The following is a 16102-nucleotide window of genomic DNA, read 5'->3' on the forward strand; positions in this document are numbered from 1 at the left end:
AAATAAATAAATAAATAAATAAATAAATAAATAAAGTAAGTTAGCCATAGTCACACTAGTTCTGTCAGAATTACCTCTCATGAGTAGCCCTGAAATGAATGTGTTTCACAAAGCTCTGCTTGTTGCTGTCACTTTTAAATTTTATTACTTATAGGGGGTAGGGAAATGGGGCAGAGTAATGCCTCGGCATACACATGAAGGTCAGAGGCAAGTATGAGTTAGTCCTCCCTTCCGTTAGTAAGTCCAGGGATTGAACTCAGGTTGCCATGTTTAGTGGAGAGTGCCTTTACCCACTAGGTCATCTTGGCTGGCCCCCATCTGTATCTAAGGTCTAATTCAGGCAGTTTCCTGAGTTCTGGGAGTTTTAAGAGTGTGTCTCCATAATCAGCTTCCTTTTTGTTTGTTTTATTTTTAAACAGCTTACTAGATTGTTTTGGTTTTTGGGGACTGCATTTCTCTGTGTAGCCCTGGCTGTACTGGAACTCATTTTGTAGACCTGGCTAATCTCAAACTCAAGAGATCCGCCTGCCTCTGTCTCTGCCTCCCAAGTGCTGGGATTAAAGGTGTGCAATACCACTGCCTGGCTAAATTTATTGGGTTTTTTAAAGTGTGTTTTGCTTGTATGTATGCATGTATGTGCACTACGTGCACGCTTATTGCCCTTAGAGGTCAGAAGGGGGGTATCAGTATACAGAATACCCTGGAAGTGGAGTGAACCAGCATGTGGGTACTGGAAATCAAACCTGGGTCCTATGCAAGAGCCACAAGTGCTTTTAACCACCAAGTCAGCTCTCCAGCCCATTGCTATACTTTCAGTATTATTTAATTAGTATTCTCTTGTACCTTCTTAGAAAGGAATTTGAAGTTTTAATTTTCATTCCTTTCATCTTTCCATTTATACTTTCTAACTATAACTCATAGGAAACAGATGCACTAATATAAGTGGTATTCTAATTTTACAACTCCATTTATGTATCTCAGGGATGAACTTTTAAGAAAGTACTCTTAGGTAACTATAAAGCATGAGGTTTTTTGAGTTATACTCTACGAAGAAAGGTTTCTGGACCTCCTTGCTTCAGTTCCCCAGTGTTTCTACCTGGCATTTCCTACATTTATGTCTAATAATAATGCTGTTACTGCTATCAGTTTATTCCTCTGATTTCATTATGTGTGTATGTGTGTGTGGATGTGAGGCCAGCATGCTAACACTGACCTATAGTCCTGGTCCTGCTAGCACAGGTCTCCTAATGGAGCTACAAGACATGAAATATTTAACAGGTTTCTCAGGAGAGATTAGGAAATCAGTGCACAGCACACAATAGAGATGAACTGGGACAGAAATCGCAAGCAAGCTGTTAACTGAGCAGCATGCCTAACAGTCATACACTTTGGGAGAGGTACAGCTTTGCCCCAGGGTCAAGTAATGCTTCCCCAAGCAGTAAGAACCCAAGTTTACAGATGATTCAGATATACAGGAAATGCTCCACGATCTCTGTTGACTAGGGATGCTTAAAGAGCAAATCAGGCAAACTTTACCGTGTCATGTTCTTTAATATATGAACCAGAAGGAAAATAATCTGAAATCCTAATCAGCAGCAGCTGACTGAGAATCTGTAACACAAGCTCTTGAGTTATCTTAAATTTAACTATAGAGGCTGGAGAGATGGCTCAGCAGGTAAGAACACTGGCTGCTCTGGTATTTATGATCCTAAGAATAAATAGATCCTTTTCACAATATAATTCTATGAAAAAGCAATTCATTTTTGTCTGATAAATAAAAGTCCTTTCCTTTAAAAGGGCACCTAAATAAACATTAATTCAAACTTTATAAGGAAAGAAGCTGGGGTGATTATCAAAGTAACATAGACAATTAGTAGTAGTCCATTAGTAAATAGCTTAAAATAATCACCATATATAATCAGTTTTAAAAATGTATTAAAAATACAATGGGGAAAATGTCTATCCAAGTATCTTTAAGTCAGCAAATAGTGTGAATTATGTACTTTGAAACCAAACATGAATAAATAATTTATATGGCAAATGCAAATAAAATAAAATGAAAAAATCCTAAAGCAATCTAAGCACAAAGAAAATTGCACAAAAATAATTGTAAAATAAACAATTATGATTAAATTTTAAGTTAAGAAAAGTGGGAAGATTACACATAGGAACCATGCTTTGAAAAAGAACAAGAGTATTTAAAAAGGGAGAAAGAATATGACCAAAATCTACTGTACAAAAAAATTTTAAAAGACGACTAAAAAATCACCAAGTAGCAGAGGCGACTGAGTGAAAATGAACACCCGAAGGACAGACCAACTCCACAGCACTCTCCTACATGTTATCTCCTATAACATTCTCACATAAAGCAGGGGTGTTCTTAAGTTAGAATAATAGGCAATTGATGTGGGATTCCCCTCTGTATGCTGTGAATACCATAGGTTAATAAAGGACTGTCTTGGGCCAGCGAGGGGCAGAATAAAGGTAGGTGGGGAAAACTAGACTGAATGCTGGGAGAAAGGAGGAGGAGTCGCGAGACGCCGTGTAGTCACGAGTGGGGAAAGACGCAAGCTGCCAGCAGGAACCTTGCCAGTAGGCCACAAGCCTCATGGTAAAATATAAAATAATGGAAATGGGCTAACTCTAGATGTAAGAGGTAACCAGCAATACACTTAAGTGATTGGCCAAGCAGTGATTTTAATTAATACAGTTTCTGTGTGGTTATTTTGAGTCTGAGTGGCTGAGAACAAACAAGCAGGCTCCTACAACAGGTAATAAATAAGAATCCTGGGTAATTCAAAGAAACAATCAAGTTCACTCTTATATACTCAGTTTATCACTTTCAGATCCCAAAAGTATTTAAAAATTAAAATAATCTCAAAAGGTGTTTTCCCCAATTAGCATAATTTGCACTTTTGGAAATGAAAGCCTTTTCAAAGATAAAATGATCTGACTACGTTTTCTTATTTTTAAAAATTATTTATTTATTGGCTGGACGATGGTGGCGCATGCCTTTAATCCCAACACTTGGGAGGCAGAGGCAGGTGGATCTCTGTGAGTTTGAGGCCAGCCTGGTCTACAAGAGCTAGTTCTAGGACAGGCTCTAAAGCTACAGAGAAACCCTGCCTTAAAAAGCCAAAAAAGAAAAAAAAATTTTTTTATTTATTATGTATACAGTGTTCTACCTGCATGTATCCCTCCAGAAGACAGGACCAGATCTCATTACAGATGGTTGTGAGCCACCATGTAGTTGCTGGGAATTGAACTCAGGACCTCTGGAAGAGCAGTCAGTGCTCTTAACCTCTGAGCCATTTGTGTAGCCCAATCTGACATGGTAATGATCATTCAAATGTATTTTAATTCATACAATTCTAGTTATTCATAGTTCTAAAGAAAACATAAAACTATTCAGGTATGAAATATATGTCTATGCAGCCCTTGATGTCCTGGAACTATGTAAGCCAGGCTTGGCTGGAACTCACAGGGATCCTCCCGTCTCTGCCTCTGGAGTGCTGGGATTAAATGTAAGTGTCTGTGAGCCTGCAGCCATGTTCTTTCTTTAAATCACTTAGCGGAAGGTGAAAACACTCTTCAGGGAATGAGACTCAGTGACAAGTCCTCAGGTGACTTTTAATAAAGTAACTCTCTCTCTCTTTCTTGCTTATATTAATTACATTATTAAGATATGTTAAGCATGGCAAACCAGTAAGTGACCAACCACCAAACACTGTCAAAACCTGAGAAAACAGAGATGTTTCCACTCTCATCCCACCATCCAAACACTTTTTCTTGGGTGAATAATATTAATAATAATAATAATAATAATAATAAAACTACGGGGTGAAGAATAGAGATACTGCCATTCCTTGGGTGGCCTTTTTTTGTCCTATTTGTTTGTGACACAATCTTGAACTTGTGGTGATATTCTGCCTCAGCACTACTCCATACTCTGGTGTGCCTCCATTCTCAGGAAACTTTACCTTAAAACTAAGACTGCAAAACAGCTGCCTGGAAACATTCTTTGTCCTGGTAATTTCAAAAGTTGGTAATGGATATCTGTCAGTTACCAGGAAATTTCATGTTAAATTTTGTTTGTTTTTTTGACACAAGGTCTCAAAACTCCGGCTATCCTGGAACTCACTCTGTAGATTGGTCTCAAACTTGGAGATCTGCCTGTTTCTGGCTCTCAACTAAGGCCCACCATACCAAGCTCTTGTCACATAAAAATGTTATTTTTAAGCGTTTGTAGAATAGAAAGCCAGCGAACACCAGTGCTACACCATACAGGGCTACAGCTGAATAGTTACTGCCTTTATGTTATAGACAGGACCGTCTCAGCCACCATCTCTCCTCACACTCCACATCACTTACCTAGAATGCTAGATCCTTTGCTGAGTTTTGACCTCAGCTCACCTGTGCTGCTTCTCTACGCTCTTCTATAACCCAGAAGAAATTTAGCACAGAACCCCCGAAGTTCACTGCACTTCTATCCAATATACGGCAAAGCAGCAACTGAGGTAAGAAAGAGTCCTCTGAAACATACATTGTTTTCCTCCTCATCTTTCCATCTTGACTACCAGATTACCAGTGAGGAGTGCTGACACCATTATTAAATCACTTCCCATTTTAACAGATGTGACAGATAGGGCTGGCTTGAAGATTGCAGTGTAGGGCAAGCACATCAATTTAAACATCTCCAGTCTCACCTGGAAACTGCATCAACCTAAGGGAAAATTGTCACCAATGATACAAAAAAGAAATCAGTCTGCTATGATAGCAATTAAGAGATTCTAGAATATATAATGAAATAGGTGGTTTGTAATCAGTAATTACTGTAAGCAAAAGGAGGTTCACCAAGAATAAAACATCAAGCATGTCACTTCCTAGTTAATAAAATAACCCACTGGTAAGTCAGGAGAATGTGATAAAAATTGTACACTGATTCCAGAAAACCCTTCCCTGAAACTCCTGATAGATGAGAAGATGCAACGTATACTAGATAATAACATGCAATGTATACTAGGTAGTGATATGCATTGTGTATACTAGATAACGTGTGTATACTAGGTAATATACAATTTATAACAGGTAATAATATGCAGTGTATACTAGATTATAATACAATATACAATGCATATTAGGTAAGAATAAATATTTTATTTTGATTATTTGGAGCTAGGTTCTCAGAATGGAGTTCAGTCAGACCTCAAAGTTACTGTGAAAACTAGGCTGGTCTTGAACTGGAGATCCTCCTGCCTCAGCTTCCTGACTGAGTACTGGGATTGCAGGTGTGTGCCACCATTGTGGACTATTAATTTAACTAGGCAAAGATGTGTTACATTTGCTTCTGTTACCTTTGTTTTTTTGGTTTTTTTTGTTTTTTCGAGACAGGGTTTCTCTGTAGCTTTGGTGCCTGTCCTGGAACTAGCTCTTGTAGATTAGGCTGGCCGCGAACTCCCAGAGATCCGCCTGCCTCTGCCTCCTGAGTGCTGGGATTAAAGGGATTAAAGGCGTGGGCCACTACTGCCCGGCTACGTTTTTTTGGTTTTTTTGAGACAAGGATTCTCTCTATAGCTTTGGAGACTATCCTGGAACTCGCTTCTCCAAACCAAGCTAGCCTTGAACTCACAGAGATCTGCCTGTCTCTGCCTCTCGAATGCTGGGATTAAAGGCCTGCGCCACCACGGCCTGTCTCTCTGTTGGCTTTGTTAATGATGTAAAGATGTGTTATATTTGTTTGTGCTAAATGTTTAATTATGTAAAGATGTGTTGCATTTGTTTTACCTTATCTGCCTAAGGCACCTGATGGTCTAATAAAAAGCTGAGGCTGGGCAGTGGTGGCCCATACCTTTGATCCCAGCACTCGGGAGGCAGAGGCAGGCTGATCTCTGTGAGTTCGGGACCAGCCTGGTTTACAAGAGCTAGTTCCAGGACAGGCTCCAAAACTACAGAGAAACCCCGTCTTGAAAAACAAAAACAAAAAACAAGAAATAAAAAGCTGAATGGTCAACAGTTAGGCAGAGGGAGGATAGGAGGGACCGGCAGAGAATAAAGAGGAGAAGCAATCTAGAGAGAGAAGGAGAAGAGAATGCGGGAAAAAGAGAGGGATGCACCTGGGGCCAGAAGCCAGGGAGCCGTCAGTCAGCCAGCCATGGAGGAAAGTAAGATATACAGAAAGAAAGGCAGAAAGCTCAGAGGCAAAACGTAGATAAAGAAAAACATATTACAGGTGTATGCCCCCACACATGGCTCAAGAATGTTTTTTTCACTAGCTGAATTTTACGTCTATCACTGACAGAGTTCCCAATGGCTTGTTCACGTCTCTCTCTTTTCAATCTCTGAGTAGTCAACATTATTTATCAGTAACTTAAAAACTTAAACAAATCTAATCTATGCAATTCAAAAGTAACAAAATGATAGTTATATAACAGGACAAATTATAAAAATAATGTTTGAATGATTGAGCTAGGACAAATGGATTAAAAATAACACTTAGTAAAGAGATGTATGTACCTACATTTACATTTAAAATGTCAACTAAGATATTAAAAGCGCAATTAAAGAGGAAGGGACATTTGCCTCAATAGTATTTCATATGAAGAAATGGTCCAATTTCAACTATCCCCAAGTTAATTATATATAAAACCATCAACAGTGGGATGGGGGACAGAAACTTTAGTCACATACTGGTCGGGTGTTGAACATGTGAGGAACATGGCTGCTCTCAGTTCTGGACCAGACAACACCTGGAGCACTGTTAACCACTCTTGTTGGCACCTGCTAATTTAAGGGGATTTCAGATGATGACAATCAGGAATGATGAAGTCACTAAAAGCACCTAATTTAAGTGAAAGCTAAAAGAAATGGGGTGTTCTGCCTGGAGAAGAGAAAACAAGGAGAGACATGATGGCTGTCCTCAAGTATCTGAAGGATTGTTATATTGATGAGGGAGAGTGGTTGTATGTTGTTCTAAAGGAGAGAACCTAAAGGAATAGAGAAAGCTACAGGAAAAACATTTTAGCTAAAAAAATTCAAAGCAAGCAGGATGGTGGAGGCAACATTCCTTTAATCCCAGCAATTGGGAGGCAGAGGCAGGTGAATGCCTGTAAATTTGAGGCCAGCCTGGTCTACAGAGTGAGTTCTAGGACAGCTGGGGGACAAAAAACAAAAACAAACCAAAAAAAAAAAAAAAAGCAAAAGCAAAAAACAAAGCCTCTCTCTAAAAATGAAAGCCACAGGCAAATAGCTGCCTCTCAGGAAGGCATGCAGGGAAGCATTCTCATGGGATTAGCCAGATGAATTCCAGAATCTTCCAACTCTTAAGATCCAGAGCTCCTAGGTTTGTTCAGTTTGAACTAGCCTTGTATTTCTGTCAGTCATCATGGTGGAGTCTGGTCACTTTTTTACAAGATGCTCTCAAACGACAGAGGCAAGAACAAGGTAACCCCTCACAGGTGTCTTCAGGGGGCTGCACCCTAATTCTGGAGGTGCTAGTGCTCAAAGCACCACTGAAACCCTTACAGAACACTGTCAAAACTAGCTTCCATCTCTTGCATATCAGTCAACATTTCACGGGTTCAGCTGCTGTGTCGGTGGTGATCATATATGATGATATTTGATCTAGCTAGACTCTAGCCAGGATATAGATGTAGCTAGAGTATTCAAGGAAGAACCAAGTAGCTAGGCCATCTTGACCATCTGTTTAATCAAGCCTGGCTCTTAATGATATTTAGATGACTTCAAAAACCAAAATCATCCTTAGACAGATAGAAACTAAACATTATGTAGGCTTTAAATTAAAAAAAAAAATCACTGATTTACAAAAGGGTAGCAAGATCAGAATAAGAATAAAGTTCATTACTTTGAGAGAATGAAAGCATCACTTTCCCCCCTTCATTTATAAAAGAATACATTGCTTTATAGGGTTATGTCATAGTTTAACTTACTTAAAATGACTTCAATAAGTAATCTGCCTGTTTGGAATAAGCAAGGCTAACAAACCTGGGGGGGGGTTCAGAATCTAGCATTATAGCTCTTTTTTCTCTTTTTCCATATTCTTAAAGTCCTTAAAGTTCATTATTATTCTCATTTCCAGAAATATGTTCTTTCAAATAAATATTCCCTCAAAAGGAATACTGGAATTACAAATGGTTTCAAAAAGAGAGAATCTGGTTCATATTAGTATGGTTTGCATATGATATATCATAGGAACACAGACTAAGTACAGTACAATGTTTCTGATTCTGGATTGACATGTCTTTTCTTCACTACAAAAAAAACCTCCTAGTCAACACCGGACACCCAAAAGATCCATATACACACTATCTCTTAAAATGGAACAGGTGGCTAACTTTCCTAGTGAAAAGACTCAAAATCTTGTTTAATAGTTCCCAAAATAGATCTATTAATTAAAAAAACATTATTAATGGTGATTCCCAAACTAAACATTGTCATCATATTGAGACTTTCAGTGGGAGTTAGTAGGGGTCAGCTGACTTGTTGCCTTTATAGTGAGTAGCTGTATAATAAATATTTATCCACTTTTTCTTTTGTATTTTAACAGAATGCCTGGTACCCAGTAAATAAAGTTAAGAACCTGTTAAGAACTGCAGTGAAGATTTTGTTCTTTACAGATTGCAGCAAGTCTGAGTTGAGGAAGTTCTGACAGATGCAAAATGTACACCTGTTGCAGGTGCACATACAGCGTAACCGGGCATGGCTGTGAAAACACACAGAAGGACAGGGTTGAGTTCTTTCTTATAAATATGGCACAAGTCGAGTGTGCCAACTTAAAAAAAGAAAGATTTAGGCATATGCAACACTCTTTGAAGAAAGGAAAAGGACAGTGTGGGGCATGCTAAAGTTGTGCAGAATTCCACATTTGCTGAAAACATAGTAAGCAGCAACAGTTCTTCCTCTCTCCCTATAGAAAATCTAGGGAATATTAGCTAATACTTTAAAAAAATGTTGAAGGGGGAATGGAATCGTTATTAGATGAGTCTTAGTGGAATAAATATGCACAGCAATAGATGGCACCCTCATCTAAATTAATAAAAATGAAACTTGAGTAAGCCATAGCGCCAACTGAAAGGACAAGGTTTGCTAGCATTGAATAGCCACTCCCTCCTCTACCTCCTCCCTCAGCATACACACATGCCTGAACCAGGAAGGAGAAGGGTGACAAACCACGAAAGTCGACAGACGAGTATATTCAACCCCGAGAAGATATGAACAACATCGTCTTTAGTTCACCAAGCACCCTGGCTCCCAAAGGAAATCAGAGTGCTTCAGCAATTTGTACTAGAAGAAACACAGGGCTAATTTCAGCTACAAAACACAGCAGCTGTAAGTATGATGGATGAGACTCTGGTAAGGATATAAAAATCTCGTGAGCCAATTGAATCAGTTATGAAATTGAGGGGCTTTCTAACTCCTTTCTGGTTGAGTGAAGTCACTGGTTAGCGCAGGCACATGGGTGACCCATTTCACCTAAGATCTGACTACAATGCAGGACCTTCAATGACTGCTCAGTGGTCAGACAAAACCATTACACCACCCATGACGAGGTACTGACTGGCGCAGAACCCACTGAGAGAGCATCATCTGATGAATTAATGCCATCACTTCTTGTGACATCTGATCATTTTTAGAGGCTTCTCAGTCAAATAATTGGTCCAATCTGCCTTGGCTTTAGCTTGTGAGAGCTGATGAGACCACAGTGCATGGTGGCATGGCTGTGGGCATTTGCAGCTTCCCAATAGTGCCTAATTCCCAATATAAAGAAAAACAAGAATTTTGATTATCAATGCTTAAGATATTTCTTTTTAAAACCTGGCTTGTGATGAGGAATTACATCACTGTTAACAAGACACTGCCAGCTGTCATACTGGAATCCATCTGTGATTTTATAAACTGAATCTAACTTCCACATCCACAAGGCTCCACCCACCAAAAAGGAGAGATGCAAAGTATGCTGAGCAACAGGGAGATGCTTCATGAGAAGTAGTTTGGTATTAATTACACAAGAAGTGTTTATGTATGTACATTTATCATATATACACACACGGGTTAGCATAAAGAGTTTAGAGACGCAGCTCTGGTCACACTTGCAGTACCCTCTGCGGCTGGGGAGGTTCACTGACATAACAGAGACAGCACCGTAAGTTACAGCTAGGCCATGAATCTAACCAAGCAGTGCGTTTCTAGATATTTCTAAATACTAACAGCAAGGAAGGAGATTTGGCCACCCTATAAGAAAATGTAAACAAAATCCCACAGAATCATAAAGAAAAAGCAACTTACAAAGCAGTTTTTAGAAAGAACCAGATTTTTCTCAAATTCTCTATTCTATCAGTGTTGCCCATGTCTCGGGAGAGGCTGCCTCTGTAATGATCCTCTCTGTAGATAACATACATGAGAGTTGTAAAGCAAAGGTGAAACAGAAAGAAGGGTTTAACTCTTATATTAATAGGAATGATTTGTCTTCCAATACAAACAGAAAGTCAAAGGCCTGCTGCTTTTTTTTTAAGGTGTTTTAATAGAATACCAGTATATTATGACTTCAAAAATCTGTATAAATTAATACCTTTTTGGAAAACTTCAGTCTTTGTTTTCAACAATGTTTAATTATTACTATTGTATAAGAGTTCTGTATTAATTATGCTTTATTCTATCTAGTTTTCATGAGAAAATGACCTCAAGGTTAAAAGAATAATAAACAGAATTTGCTCTAAAATCCTGAGAAACGCACTGCCTGAAAAGCTGTTTTGTTATCAAACAGAATTTATACACACATACTACTTGAGTAGGATGTCATTAAGATCATGCAAATTTAAGGCAGTTAGTGAACTATGAAGATAACCATAATTATATGCTTGTACATATGCATGTATAGATATAATAAATGTACATGAAATTTGTGGCTAAAATAATACAAAATATTCCACTGTAATTTTTTTTTACAATTTTTACAATTTTTTTGTCTTTTAAAAAAAAGACAAATCCTGAATTCAAACATAAAGTTCAATGTAAATTCTCAAAAGACTTTAGAATTCTTCATACACCAAAGGCCAATTAATCAACAGAAAAATCAACCCCATTTTATTATAGCAGGATTACTTTTCAATGCTGGGCGGTAGCTGTGCTTTATTATACTATCCTGTTAGGACAGCTACAGCCTGCTCAGAAAATATACAAGTACTCTAGAAGCACAGTTTATATCATTTATGACACTCAAAGCAACTTGCAGTTGCTCAAATTTATCCCTTCTCATTACAAAGTCTCTTTCTGTTGCTGAACAATGAATGTCTACGTGACAAACATCTTTCATGGCTAATGGCATGCAATGTTACTATGAACCATGCAACATGAAAATGAGACAGAGCAAGTACTTACGGATACATGGCCATTGTTGTCAACTTAACAAAGATATCCTTACTGGGTGCATCAGCAGTGTTGCAAGTGAAGGCTTGAGGTGGAGGCATTTTGTGTTTCCTGCAGAAATCAGTAGGTGAGATACTATGTTCTTGTTTAACTTCATGCAGGTCTGACTTTGCAGCTACAATTAAGCAGGGAATTCTGCTGTCCATAAAATGTTGCTATGGAATAAAAAAATGAAATCAAATATGGATGGCAAATTCAAAAATTACTATTTAACTAGATGTAAATGAAAAACACTTCCCAAGACAGGCAAAGCAACTATAATTGCAAAGGCAGAAAACGAAGTAAGAAGCAAAGTTTGGTAGCACTAGGGCCGTCTCCTGTTGTTATGCATGACCAGGACTGCTTTTCTGGAGTGACAAAACAGATCTATCCTAATTCTCAAGAGTCACTCTAATTTTTTTTTTTAAGATTTTACTTATTTATTATGTATATAGTGTTCTGTCTGTATGTATGCTTGAATACCAGAAGAGGGCACGAGATCTTGTTACAGATGGCTGCAGTTGCTGGGAATTGAACTCATGGCCTCTGGGAGAGCAGTCAGTGCTCTTAACCTCTGAGCCATCTCTCCAACACAAGTGACAGTAATTTTTAACATGTTAAAATATATATCTATTTTCTATACTGGAAAAAAATCATTCTTTATATTGCCGCTATACTTTCACCACACATACATTTATATACATATAGCTGCAGTTATGCTGTACACATTTAAAAATATATAGTATCACTTCTGTACTGTAGAATGAAGATTATTGTTTTTAGTGTTTGCAAAATATCTCACAAGATATTTATCTTTTTCTGGAAAGCCATTCTTCAACTGTTAGTTATTTGGATTTTTTCAAAGTTTTTGATATTAAAGACAATATTAGGATAAATACTTTTGTACACATAGCTTTCTCTTCCTATTGACTCTTGTTGATAGCCTCAAAGCAAATGATACATTTTGCAAACCTTTGGTTTATTCCCTTGTTCTGGTTGTTATTCTTTGGGTAACTGGCAATATATATAATCCTTTGCATTCCTAACAGCTAAGAAGGCCTTATATTAATGCAAAAGTTCTCAATCAGAAATACACACCGAAGTCACATGTAGATAAAAACATGTTACTTCCTATGACCAGGACTTTATTAGTGTAGAATGAAATAAGGACACATAGATGCATATATTTTAAAAACCAACTAAACAACAACAAGAAGAAAGCCCTCTGCAGTCTATTTTGTTTTATTTTCTGACTAGGAAACACCACACTGCAGATTCTGAAAATCCTATATGAAGCTACAATTAGTCATGGCCATAAAAACAAACCTTAAAAATCCTGGCACAGTATTCAAAGGATTTGGGATTAGTGACATCATATACTAGGCATACAACATCACAAATGATCTCCTCTTCAGTTAGAAATTCCGACTCTGAAATATCGTGCAGCTTGTAAAAACAAAAAGACAATGGGAAACTAAGAATCACAATATTGATATAAAAGTAACTTGACAAATTTCAAATAAAACATGAAAGCAAGCATATTCCAAAACACAGAAAATGATTTAAAAGAACATAAGAATAATATAGTCAGCAATGCCTACTGAGTATTAATATTTAAAACTACATGAGGCAAACGAGATTTAATAAAAACTTACAGAACCTTTATCAGAAATAGTAAAATTTTATATCATAAAATGCATAACATTTGTTTAATGTGATTATCTGAGAAACTATTTCCAAAAACAAAGCATGGATGTATTCTGATTATTATGATGATTATTATTATTTTTGGTGCTTTTATTTGTTGTTGTTGTTTTGAGACAGGGTTTCTGTATAGTCTTGGCTGTCCTGGAACTCATTCTGTAGACCAGGATGACTTGAACTTGGTGATCCACCTGCCTCTGCCTTCTAAGTCCTGGATATAAAGGCGAGTGCTACCACTGTGGATGTTTTCTAATATTTAGTGGTTGGATGCTCCTCATAGGAATACAACTTGGTTAGAAATTTGTCTCATCACACAGTTAATCTACTGTGAACAAAGTCTGAAACTGAAACCATAGTACCCAAACATATAACCTTTCTACTCTATTTCACCACTATTTTTTCTTTTCATATATATTTTTTGTTGTTTATTTGTTTGTTTTGTTTCAAGACAAGGTTTCTCTGTAGCTTTGGAGCCTGTCCTGGAACTAGCTCATGTAAAATAGGCTGGCCTCGAACTCACAGAGATCTGCCTGCCTCTGCCTCCCAAGTGCTGGGATTAAAGGAGTGCGCCACCACCACCCGGCTTTCATATACTTTTATACTTCTATATTCCTCCCTGATAAACACATAAATCTGGTTCAGATTATAGATAAACCACCAAGAATCAGCACTGATTTTATACTAATTTCTAACCAATAATAATAGAGTTTAAAGTTAATATTTTTGAAGTAATTAGTTTACTAGCATGGATGACACCTATGTATTGCATGTGTGTGAATATCAGAGAATAACTCTTGAAGTTGGTTTTGTCTTTCCATCTTTATGTGGGATTCCAGGGATCAAATTCAGGCCATCAGGTTTTGTGGCAAGCAAAACAACAGTAACTTAAAAAAAAAAATTAAAAAACAAAAGCACTCGGGAGGCAGAGGCAAGTGTATCTCTGTGAGCTTGAGGCCAGCTTAGTCTACATAGTGAGTTCAAGGCAAGCCAAGGACACAACTAAACCAAACCAGGGGGCTGGAGAGATGGTTCAGTGGTTAAGAGCAGTAGCTGTTCTTCCATAGGTTCCAAGTTCAATTCCCAGCAATGATATAGTGGCTCACAACTATCTGTAATGAGATCTGGTGCTACCTTCTGGCATAAAGGTGTACATGTAGGCAGAACATTATATACATAATAATAAATAAATCTAAATAAATAAAGAACAAAACCAACCAACCAAAGATTTACTTGTTTGTGGGGTGTGGGGAATGGAGATGGGTAAGAGTGACTGGTCGTGCATGTACATGAGGATGCCTGTAGAGACCAGAAGTAGGCTCTGGATTCCTAGCTGGAGTCACAGGGTGCTTGTGAACTTCCAGATGGAAGTGCTGGGAATCAAACTTGGATCCTCTACAAGAAGAGTACATGGTCTCTCTAGTCCCCCAACTGCAGATTTATAAAATCAAAATGGCAAAAAAAAAAGGGGGGGGGGAAGGTTTGTTTTGTTTTCCTTCTGTCTGAGTTTCTTTCTTTCTTTTTAAAATTTATTTGTTTTTATTGTTGTTTTTTTTTGCCTGTATGTATGTCTGCATGAGGGTGTTGGGTGGGTCCTGGAGTTACGACAGTTGTGAGTTGCTATGTAGGTGCTGGGAATTGAACCCAGGTCCTCTGGAGGAGCAGTCAGAGCTCTTAATTGCTGAGCCATCTCTCCAGCCACCTGTCTGAGTTCCTTCCTTCCTTCCTTCCTTCCTTCCTTCCTTCCTTCCTTCCTTCCTTCCTTCTTTCCTTCCTTCCTTTCTCCCTCCCTCCTACTTATTTATTTATTTATTTATTTATTTATTTATTTATTTATTGGAGACAGGGTTTCTATGAAGTCAGTCCTGGTATTCACTCTGTAGACCAGGCTGGCCTCGAACTCACAGAGATCCACCTGCCTCTGTCTCCCAAGTGGCGGGATTAAAGGTGTGTGCCACCTGTCTGAGTTTCTTATTATGGGGTAGCTAACAAAAAAGTTCATAGTTCCACCTTTATGTATACTCATGTACTCATTACACAGAATCAATGGAATTAATATTCCAATGAGTAAACCAAAATGAAAAGTATCACATACATTCTATACACAGCCATTAAATGAAAGCTAATTTGTTTCAGACTCATTTAAAAATGTACCCAATACTTTAGGTCTTTTATTATAGAAGATCTTACCAATAAGTATTTCTCTTGTCCATATACATAGACAGTGTTAATTGCATAATAGGATTTATGATCATCACGAATTTTCTTCTGCCTCTAAAAACAGAACCAAAAATAAAATATTAAAGTAACTACATCAGCACATACCTTTGTCCATGTGTGGGTATGTAACTAACAAAAACACATTCATCCCTCTCTAGATTGCTTTTTATCAGTAACAACAGGATACTGGTTTTATATTTCTTATACAAAAGGTGCATTTATATTGCATAAAGTAAAAGCAATAGCTGAAGAGATAGCAAACGGGATTAGTAAGCAGACTCTGGAGCCATCTGCTGACAATTCTCATAGTGCAATCTAGTCTCACATGAGAACCCTATGTAAACAGTATTCTTAGTCAAGGAAATAGTCAGAACTAAGTATCAGCACTTATTTGATAACGAACTTCATGCCACACTCCATTAGGTGCCTTCATGTGTGCAGTCATTTAATCTCTATCTAAACACTGATTTTCTAAAAGACAACTAACACCAATGAAGCAAGATATGTATTTCTTTTTTTCTTTTTTTTTCCCCCAGAGACACGGTCTCTCTGTAGCTTTGGAACCTGTTCTGGGCAAGATAGATATTTCAACAGGATTACTGTTACTTTGTTTGCACTAAGTAGCTCAAACTGACCTAGAACTAGCTATGTTCCAAGGCTAGCCTCAGACTCCAAGTTCTGGGTGTACCAATTGTTACAGTTTAGATTGTATAGCACTAATATAAGTAGACCGATCAATAACTTCTAATAATTACCAAAA

The 16102-nt window shown here is 37.7% G+C and overlaps 1 protein-coding gene across 4 annotated transcripts in view; it reads right to left on the reverse strand.

The window, feature by feature from the left end:
* Positions 1 to 16102, reverse strand: part of Rhot1 (ras homolog family member T1) — a 73335-nt gene that overhangs the window by 3786 nt on the left and 53447 nt on the right. The window contains exons 16-20 of one of the 4 annotated variants that reach the window (XM_005349411.2): positions 15313 to 15396; positions 12748 to 12867; positions 11395 to 11597; positions 10303 to 10398; positions 8597 to 8719 (exon numbers count right to left, since the gene is read on the reverse strand). In XM_005349411.2, coding sequence (XP_005349468.1) covers positions 8597 to 8719; positions 10303 to 10398; positions 11395 to 11597; positions 12748 to 12867; positions 15313 to 15396 — 626 coding nt within the window. The remainder of the gene's footprint in view (positions 1 to 8596; positions 8720 to 10302; positions 10399 to 11394; positions 11598 to 12747; positions 12868 to 15312; positions 15397 to 16102) is intronic. The other 3 variants (XM_005349412.2, XM_005349413.3, XM_005349414.2) reach the window with 3 other exon arrangements.

This window comes from Microtus ochrogaster, chromosome 7 (genome assembly GCF_000317375.1).
Source record: "Microtus ochrogaster isolate Prairie Vole_2 chromosome 7, MicOch1.0, whole genome shotgun sequence".
Classification (NCBI taxonomy): Eukaryota; Metazoa; Chordata; class Mammalia; order Rodentia; family Cricetidae; genus Microtus; species Microtus ochrogaster.